The sequence below is a fragment of the Montipora foliosa genome, chromosome 9 (genome assembly GCF_036669935.1).
Source record: "Montipora foliosa isolate CH-2021 chromosome 9, ASM3666993v2, whole genome shotgun sequence".
NCBI classification, from domain to species: domain Eukaryota; kingdom Metazoa; phylum Cnidaria; class Anthozoa; order Scleractinia; family Acroporidae; genus Montipora; species Montipora foliosa.
This window is the reverse complement of record NC_090877.1, coordinates 30,848,182-30,858,181: the sequence shown is the minus strand read 5'-3', so window position 1 is coordinate 30,858,181 and position 10,000 is coordinate 30,848,182. Positions and strand designations below refer to the sequence as shown.

The 10,000-nt window shown below is 40.3% G+C and overlaps 1 protein-coding gene across 1 annotated transcript in view; it reads left to right on the top strand.

The window, feature by feature from the left end:
- The window catches only part of LOC137970251 (formin-like protein 2), a 94,647-nt gene that overhangs the window by 81,354 nt on the left and 3,293 nt on the right, over positions 1–10,000 (top strand). The window contains exons 16-26 of the mRNA XM_068816771.1: positions 51–157; positions 624–735; positions 2,007–2,066; positions 2,450–2,577; positions 3,082–3,150; positions 3,226–3,312; positions 4,655–4,723; positions 6,489–6,569; positions 7,470–7,596; positions 7,729–7,829; positions 8,819–8,983. Of these exons, the coding sequence (XP_068672872.1) occupies positions 51–157; positions 624–735; positions 2,007–2,066; positions 2,450–2,577; positions 3,082–3,150; positions 3,226–3,312; positions 4,655–4,723; positions 6,489–6,569; positions 7,470–7,596; positions 7,729–7,829; positions 8,819–8,983 (1,106 nt within the window). The remainder of the gene's footprint in view (positions 1–50; positions 158–623; positions 736–2,006; positions 2,067–2,449; positions 2,578–3,081; positions 3,151–3,225; positions 3,313–4,654; positions 4,724–6,488; positions 6,570–7,469; positions 7,597–7,728; positions 7,830–8,818; positions 8,984–10,000) is intronic.

Genomic DNA, 10,000 nt, shown 5'->3' with positions numbered 1-10,000 from the left:
TACGCTTACCCAAACATTGTTTGCCAATACAGTACTTCATTATTTTCTAGACGGCACTTTATCTGTAAGACGAAGAGTACCTGCTAATAAGGTTCGTCTGCCTATGTTGAACTGGACTCCAATATCGACACAGTCAGATGCCAGCTTTTATTTTAAGGTAAAGTTGTATGACAACCTTGGTGCATGGCAAAAAATTAACGGTAAAGTATTGCTTTGGCAGTCATGGCGAATGCCTAAATAGCAGGCGTGAGTCATACAGCTAAGGTAATGGTAAGGAGAATAGAACACCTATGAAAGGAATTTAACTTAATTGTACATAATATCTTTCCATTAAACTGAACAAATACAGGAACGAAAGTCAGATTTCCTTCCTGTCTGCTTTCATTATCAGCGATAAGAACTTAGGAAATCTGATGTGTCTTTTTTAATTGGGTCGAAATAAATCATTAATTATTAATTTGGTTTGCTTAATACACTGAGAATTTCCAGTCGTTGCGGTCGAACCTGATATTCAAATTGTCACTTGTAGATCGAGTATTTTTCTTTATTCTTCAAGCACGTTTCACTTTTGTCTGTAGGAACTCTAAAATAAATTTGATTTCTGGTTTCCTTATCTCTAACAGGAAATCCGAGATGAAGAAGTTATGGAGGTGTTAGACTTTGATGACTTTGATAGAAAGTTTGAGTTGAAAGCCAGTGAAGCATCAGAAGATCTCATTGCAAAGAAAGAACAAGGTGGGTCAATTGAGGCACAATACGCGAGACGGGGGCTGAGTTATAAGACAAACTCTTTTTTTCAGTTTGGTCGTTATTGATAGATATTGATTGATCGGTCGGTTGATTGAATGAGACGAGTTCAAAGCGGGCTACAGCATAGTAGTTGTCCATAAAACTCACACGTTTCAGAAAAATAAGTGCACTTCAGCTTCCATATAGACTGCAAAACAGTCAGTTTCGAATTCGCGCGAACCTCACTACGCGAGCCTCCAGACCTTTCGCTTGAAAAGAAGCATTCGTCCAACGCAAAAATACGGCTGTTTTGCAGTCTACCTTCCATACAAAGCAAACGGAAATGTAGGAAGTCGACATCGCCATCTTGGCCCAATCGGCCATATCCAGCACGATTTTGTCCGCGAAAACCGAATCCAATCGGTAAATAAACACTTCCGGCTCGTGGAATAGGAGATGCCCGAAACCCTGAAACCACTAAAGGCTCTCCAGCTACTTAAGCAAAGATCACAGGTTCCGTGAAACTCGTAAATTCACCCTCCAAATATCCTTGGGGATCACAACCTGGTTACATGTAGTTTGAAAGCGACTGTTAAACTTAGGGCACCTGAGGACGAGTAAACTCACGAGTCAGGGACTTGTCGATCATGATCTCCTCTCAAAATTAACGATTACCGTTAATTCGTTATAAGCCAACTTCGATATATTAAAATTCAGTCCTAAACAAAAGACGTCATCTCGACGCTCTGGGGAATACATATAAGGATTTGTTAGAATGTATTCTCCAGAGCCTTAAGATGATGCCTTTTGTTTTGAAGTGAATTTTTATATATCGAAATTGGTCTATTTGCTTTGTATTTACCATGATAGTTAATTTTCGGACACTGTGTTTCAGGACTTAAGGTAGCAGAGAAAATAAGGAAGTGAAAAATCATATCCGTGGATTGGATATGAACCCGAGATTTCTACTCTATAGGAACCGCTTTTTCCGCTTCACCACTGAAGATCAAGACACGGCTTTAGTGTTTTAAGGGTTTTGGACATCTCCTATTCCACGAGCCGGATTTTTTTTATTTACCGATTGGATTCGGTTTTTGTGGAAAAAAATCGCGCTGGATTTGGGCTCATTTGTTCCGTATAATTTTTGAGGTGTCTATGAGAAAAAGTTTCTTGTGAATTGTCCAGATAATATAAGTGCGAAGATCACTTCTCTCTTTCGTCCATAACCCGGTCTTCAAATTCATTTAATTGGTCTCTGTATTTGTTACAATGCACAGCATTAAAGCGAGCGGCAGAACAGATCACGCTTATTGAACCAAAAAGGGCAAGGAACCTTGGTAAGTATCTCAATGAGGTTAGAGTTTTCAACTTTTATTAGGCATACGTCATTGATCCCCTTACCCACTCCTTGTATTTGTTGAACGCAAAAACCTTGAACCTTGACGGCCCCGTCCATGATCAATTCAGGTCTTGGCACTTCAAACGGGCAAAAGCGTACAAACCATCTATGATCCATTCTTCGGGAATGAACAACATTGTTCCATTGCAGTTTCATCCTAAGATTAAGAGACTTGAATATCGCATAGCCTTTTCTCCTGGTTTCTGATAGTGTGCAATCTTGTCTTCTCCCCTCGAAAGATTTTAATGATTGATACTAGCGGGTGTCTTTATAGCGGATTTACGGTGATGAAAAACTAACCTGGGGTGTTTTTTGTTCAAGTGATCGCCCGCCGCCGTATTCAGCACTCAACAGAAATTATTGGAAGCTTGATTGATCAGTGCGACTTGGTAGAACTTCCACCAGAACATGCTGAGTTATTGCTTAAGTTTGTGCCCACAAAGAAAGAGGTAAGCGACACATACACTAATATACGTTGTTTATGTGTCATTAAAAGACAAAAAGCGGCCAGTTCTGAGAATGTCGTTGTGATTTGTGTATTTATTTGATTGGTCTATTTGAAAGAGCGTTGGGTTAGATGATGCAGGGATGGCGCTGTGGTGAGAGCACTCGCCTCCCACTAATGTGCCTCGGGTTCGATTCCCAGACTCAGCGACATATGTGGGTTGAGTTTGTTGGTTTTCTACTCTGTATCGAGAGGTTTTCTCCGGGTACTCCGGTTTCCACTCTCCTCAAAAACCAACGTTTGACTTGATTTGCGTTATTTGTTAATTTCAGTGTACAGTGTCCCCAATTAGTGCTCCAGCGCTAGAAAGACTAAACACGTAAATAAAGTTCCTTTCCTTAGATCATCTTCAGTATTTTCGGCAGGAATGTCCTTAGTTGAGATCACCTGTGTCGCAATACTTTGCTTTTTCCGTTGTTTACGTTCTCTTTACCCTTTTCATTTTCAGCTTGCTGGTCTTGCGCGACATGCAAATGAGTTCTCAAGGTTGGCAGAAGCTGAGCAATTTATGTTTGAGGTATTTATCTTAATTTTGCCTTTGTTGTGATGTCATTTGTCCATGTTTTTGATGACTATTACTGTGCTTTTTCAGATTGCTAAGGTGGAACGCTATGAGGCCAAGCTAAGTGTCATGGCATTTATCGGTGTGTTTGATGAACTTATGAGGACCGTAATCCCGGTATGTCTCCCGTTTTTATGATATGATTGCCCAGGCAAGGAATACTGTTTCTATTATGTCCAAAAAATGGCACGCTGTTGCGTCGTACATTTATCAAATTGAGAAAGTCTTTGGTGTACGAGAACTTCCGAAAAAAGGGAAATTAGTAACAAGTGTATGGCAGGAGCCCTTTAAAAGTTAAAAATGCTTTACCGGCCGTAATCATAAAGCAGTATGTACTACTACAAGAGAGGATAATGCTTTCGACGCGCTTTGATTGTTTAACTTGGAGTCTATTAGCAAGCGGCGGGTCTAATTAGCAGGTCGCAGGTCGCGGGTTGCAGGTCATTGTTCACCAATACAGAAAGTATCCTAAACATTAGGCCTAAAAACTTTTGTTTAGGCCTAATTAGACCTGCGACCTGCAAATTAGACCCGCCGATTAGCAAGTACCATTCACGTCCAAGCAGCCGAAAAGGAACAAAATGGCTTCCCGTAATCGTAATTGCTTGGTTTGTTTGTTATTCAGTTGATAGGAGTGTTATACCTTAAGCCAGTCAAAAAGTATTTTAACGCAACAAAAAATATTTAAATTTGGACTCGGGTGCTTTTCAGAAATGGTTTTCCAAGTCTTGTGGTGCTTATTGGTAAGGTTCTTATTCACAAAAACAAGAATAAAGCAAAGGTGGAAGTAATTTACGTTTCCCCTCGGTAAGCTAAGAACTTCAGTTCCACATCACGCGAGCTAAAGGAAAAGTCACTGAGTCCGGTACAATTGTGTGACCTCTTAAGGGTCACAGGATTGCGTAGCAAAAAATATGGAGGATGGACGAACGCACAAGTATCACGTGTAGAATCAAAATGCAATGAGATGTACAAACACTGTTTATTTTAATCGAACGGTAGCGATTGGTAGTGGTTTGATAGTATACTGCGTAGCTTGTGTGATTCTTGAGGTTCGAACTAAAAGACAAGTGGAAATATGCTTGGGACAAAGCGTAGCAATCGTAGAAATTATCGAGATTGAGTAGCGCGATCTGACGATACAACTCCACAAAGAGACTAAAGCCCGTTTTTAAGCGTGTAATCCGAGAAACAAATCAGGCTGAATTATATAACGAGTAGGCGATCATTATAGTTGACTGCAGAACGTGATATTAATCAAACATTAACTAAAACGAACGCGATTGCGTAGCTAATCAAAAATCTAATAACAAAGAAATAAAAACGACGTTTCAAAAGTAACAAATAGCAATATGGCTTATCTCTCACCACCAAAGTATTATTGACGAACTCTTGATTCGTTTCATTTACGTTTTGTGAATGTTCATCATTATTGAAGTTACCGTATGTTCGTTTTCAGCAAGTTGACGCTGTGCTGAGAGCAGCAACGTCCATTATCAACAGCGCCAAACTAAAGAAACTGTTCAAGGTAATACCTCGTAATGAATAGTTTTTAATTTATGCTTCAAAATACGACCACTAATGATTTTATACCCGTGAAATCACGCAAGGAACGTTCACCCGGACGGAAACGTCGCCAAATATTGAATAGGGAACTTTAAGCATCGGTAACCCGAGCAACTATACGACGAGAACACCACAACACAACAGAATGAAGATGACATTGTGCAAGTTTTCACTCAACTTGTATCCCCAACACCACTGCGAGTCAATTTGCACGCAACATTTCCCATGTGTTGGAAACAGGTACGTGCAACTTGTGGCCTCACATTGACGGCGAATGCCTTCGTCGCCGCCATGTTTGCTCCATTCCCGTCCCACATCCTCACGCAACAAATGAAGGATGCACATCTAACGATGCAAGTCGCAGACAAGTGTCACTGCACAAAGGAAAAAGAAGTGTTAAAAACCAGCGTCGAAGTAGTAGTAGTAGCAGTAGCAGTAGCAGTAGCAGTAGCAGTAGCAGTGGCAGTAGTAAGACTTTATTTAAACACAACAAAACTAAAACTATTTACAACTGTTTTACCTGATTGGGAATCCGAAATGCTGGATACCTTCTTAAAGTTTCGCTTAAATTTACCAACAGATCCGACATTCTTTAAGCAATAGGCCATTTCCGAGTTCATGTCTGCCTCCTATTCAAAGCGAGTCTAAGTGCGTAGTTTTTGTGATGGTAATTAGTTCCACTTTACATATGAATGAAAACTAATTTTAATAAGAAAAACTTCCCACTAAGACTCGCTTTGAAGAGGAGGCAGATATGAACTCGGAAATGGCCTATTGGGCAAGTTATTCCATTATGTGGCCCCGCTATGGGAGAAGCTTCGCTCTAAATAATACGTTCTCAGTTTTGGCAAAGCAATTTTTACCTCAGAGTTTCTCAGGTTGTAATTAGAGTAATACTGAGTGAAAAGACGTTGAAGGTAATCCGGGGCATGTCCATTCATTTTCTTATGCATTAAGGCTTTCCGTTTCTTTCGTCAATTTGATAGCCTCTCCCAGTTAAGGGTGGTTAGGAAGTAGTTCGAGTTCGTATCAAAAGGCAATACTGTAATTACTCTAGCTACACGATTCTTCATTTTTTGGAGCGTATCACTCAGGTAGCCACTCAAACAGTCCCAAACCGGGCTGCAATAATCGAAATATGGCACAATCAGGGCGTTACAAATTTGAATGGCAGTTTTTTTCGGAATCAAGGGTCGCACACGTTTGAGGGCAACTATAGCTGAGGATACTTTCTTGCATATTTCTTCGACGTGTTTGCACCAAGTAAGTTGAACATCTATAGTAACACCCAGGGATTTGGTATGTTCAACTTTCTTGATGATTTGATCTTCAATTGTTATTTCAACGTCTTCATTTTGGAGAGAGAATCTCTGCCTTGATCCAACAATCATTAGTTCGGTTTTGGCAACATTTAAACTAAGCTTGTTGGCTTTCAGCCAGCAGCTCAGGTTACTTAGTTCAGAGATCAAGGCTTGTTTGAGTTCCGTTAACGTTTTTAGCCGATAGTGTAATGTTTGTGTCATCAGCAAACATCCTTGACGCAGAGGCCCGCAGTTAGTTGGGGAGATCATTAATTAATATTAAGTTAGAAATAGCAAAGGACCCAGTTTACTGCCCCTCAGTACGCCGCACCGGGATCGCGAGCAATTGATAGCTTGCCGTTGACATAACATTTTGAGCTCGGTACGTTTAAGAAAGTAGAACTCATTTTCTACCCCGTCTTTTAGATTATATTGATTTATGGCAACTACATGAATGGCAGGAGAAGGGGACTTGCCTATGGATTTAAACTGGAATCGCTGAACAAGGTAAGAGTCTCACTTCGCTGGCCTATGAAGAACCAGTAGTTTTGTCAAAAGGTTCCTGTAACACGCAGTGGAATTGTGAAATTATATTCTACAGTTCAGGTCACATGTCATTGCATTAACAATGTTAAAGCAACGCTTATCCTTCGTTAATGGTTGCCTGAAGTGTAATCAATGTATATATTTTGTTTTATTGCCTTATAGCTTAGCATTATAGTGGATTAGGTGTGTTCCAGTACGTGTAATGTAAAATAATGGCGTCTTCTCTTTAAAATAAGCCTGCTTGTGGAATTATCCTTTGTTTGATTTAATGCATGGCAAGCCTGGAACAAAGAAACGTTTGCAACATACTTTTAAGACAATCAGTGACCTTTGAATCACCGCTTTACGTTCACCGCGCACGTCACCGCAACCTCATTAACAACTATTGAGTTTGTTTGTTTGTTTGTGGGGCTCATTTCATTTTTCTTTCGAACTATTATTTCATATTTGTCCTTTTCTTGAAAATTGGCATTGCCAAAATTTATATATAACGCTTCTGAAAGGAGATCAACACTGTTCGAGGATGGGTTGCCGTGAACAGAAACAATTTTTTTTCATAGGTGTAAGGTAGCTCTCTACTGTCAGCAGTGGAACAGTAGAAGCCATGTTGTTCAATGAAACAGCTGCGTTTTTCTTGTTCTTATTACCAACTGGTGACCTAAATGGTCAGATCTATTTACTTTGAATCACTTGTACGGTCGAGGCGCTATTTCGTTAATTACGATAACCACAATTCAAGGCAGTGTCATGCCGTGCTGTAAAATACAGTGAAGGCAGTATTAAAACGTACAGATATGCAAGGGATTTCCAGAATTTCTTTTATTAACTTCTTATAAGTCAATAGCTATTTTATGTGTTTAGTTGGAAGATACTCGCACGACAGACAGGAAACAGACATTTCTGAGTTACATCGTGGATGTTGTAAGAAGAAAGTTTCCTGGTCTCCAGGACTTTGCCGACGAACTGTACGTTGACGGTGCGACAACAGGTACGCATTCTTTTTATGGCTTCCTTGGGGAAGGGAATTGTATGTTCTCCTTCATCATTCAGTTGCATATTCGTGGATTTTTGTAACCAATGTAGCGGGTCCTTACAGAATTGAATTCGACTTTTTCGCCAGTCTCCATGCAGACACTTGCAGCTGATGTACAGGGATTGCGGAAAGGCCTGGATCTGACCAAATCTGAGAGAGATAAACAACCAGACAACTTTGTTATATTTGTATCCTTTTGTAGAAGAGATTGTCAGAGTGTGAACTCCCTTAAAGCGGGCAATAGTGAGTGAAGACTGAAGACGTTTTCATGGATTACACAATTACTGAAACCAGTAGTTTACATTGTGGTCCAATGAAAAATTGCTTAGGCTTAGCCAGTTTAGTCCTAAATCTCTCTGTTGCTGAAAGTTCCCTTGTTCAGTCTTTTAATCGCAACCAGTGAAGTTTGGGTAATTCCACTCTATTAAAAACAGTCAAAATCAATGTGAAATTCATTGATTAACTTCTCGTTTGTCCTCTCTGGAAGTTCAGACTAACATCAATTCACCGCTGTCGCGTGGTGTACAAAATGGTCCACTACGGGATGAAAAATTAAAAACATGCCGAATTTGTTTAGAATTTGTGACAGAAGTATTGCTAATGTGACCAGTGATATACTACGAAAACCACCGACCTAAGGAATGGACCCGAATTATTGAGTGACTGCCCCGCCCACTTCAGTTCAAAATTTTGATTAAATTCCTTTCCCACAGTGTGAACATTAGCCAGCTTTTGCCGTCAAGGTGTACCGGAACAACCACAACAATGGAAAGATACGTTTTCAAAATCATGAGTCCCGGAGGGGAAACGGATAAAATTGTTCTTGCCCAGTGAAGAGGTTTCAACTGCAACCATCGGACTCGCTTTTACTTCGAGTGCAAGAAAGGTTCCCTGGGCTTGAAAGTAGCGTCGAACACAACAACTCTCAGGCGTTTGAACTATTTACAAGCGAAAGTGGGCGGGGCAGTGACTCAGTAATTCAGGCCCATTCCACAGATCGGTAGTTTTCGTAGTACCTCAGCAGAGCCCTACGTACTAACATACATTTTTACGTAAGCAGTATTTTTCTACCGTTGGTTCTCTTAACAAGTAGCCAAATACTTGGAGTCATCCTTGTAAATTTGTTGTAGTATGCTATGTGACCTCTTTTCCTTAACGTGCATTTCGTTTTATTCAGACATTTTACAATGCGGCATTCAAAAAAGTCCAGCGTGTGACTGAGCGTTATCGTAAGATGGAAGAGGTTTATGCGCAAGTCTGCACGCTGTTTGGTGAAAACCCTAAAGTGGTTGAACCTTCAGATTTCTTTAAGACTTTTATAAATTTCATCGCTAACTATATGGTATGTACGTATTGGGGATTAGCCAAATTATGGTACGATACCGATATTTCCGGGACATTAGGGAGATTAAGCGAAGACGACGCCTCAACGAAAACGTCATTCCAAAATATAACATAGCGCTATAAGTTAAGTTAAGTGTTAAGTGAAGCTAATAGTCTCTCCCCTCGGGGCTTTTCAGGACTAATTTACAATTCTTTTCGGGGGACTTTAGCCAGATTGCTTATTACACAGTTACAATTTATTTTAGGAAGTGAACGATGGTCCCGTCCAGTCGCAAGTATTTCGCGCTTATTCCGTCTTGTTCATGTTGTACAATATTTGCGAACTATCCTGTAACTGGATGGGTACGAACCGCTTTAAAGTGAAGATAGAAAGGGAAAGGATCATTGCTGTATGCTCACGTTGTCTCCAAATCCTAAAATTTGGTGATTTCACGTTGTTGTTTTGCAAAGAAATGCGCGGAAATGCTTTAACTCCCTATTGACTTTGGAGCTCCTTATTATACAACCGAAGATTTGAAAGACTCTCAATCACTTCCGATCATATGAATGTAGTGGGAAATGCCAAAATTCCAGGGCAAAATATATCTGTCGATGGTATAGCACAAACCTTTTGCGTTGCAAATTGTCCAAACCGAAATGCTAGCATAATCTTGGTTTCTACCTGAGCTTGCTCGCAGCTTGCGTTTTTCTTGACTGTTACTGGTCATTAATGTGGTACTGCATGTCGGTCAGTCAAGCGAAGTTTTAACTCCGCGATCTCGGCGGCCATATCACAAGATGAAGTAGTACATGATAGTACATTTTGTGACTGTGATGGAAGTATGATGTACACAATCCGTGTGGCCTGCACGATCCACAGGAGTTCAAATATGACATTGGTTTTTTTCTCCATGATTGTATAATATGTAGATTTAGCCAAGCCTAAAAGCGGAGCTCCCGTTTCTAACCCTAGAAAGCAATCTCTGTCAACACGGAATTGCAAACGTTTCAGACCTTCTTTGTCTTTTTTTTGCGA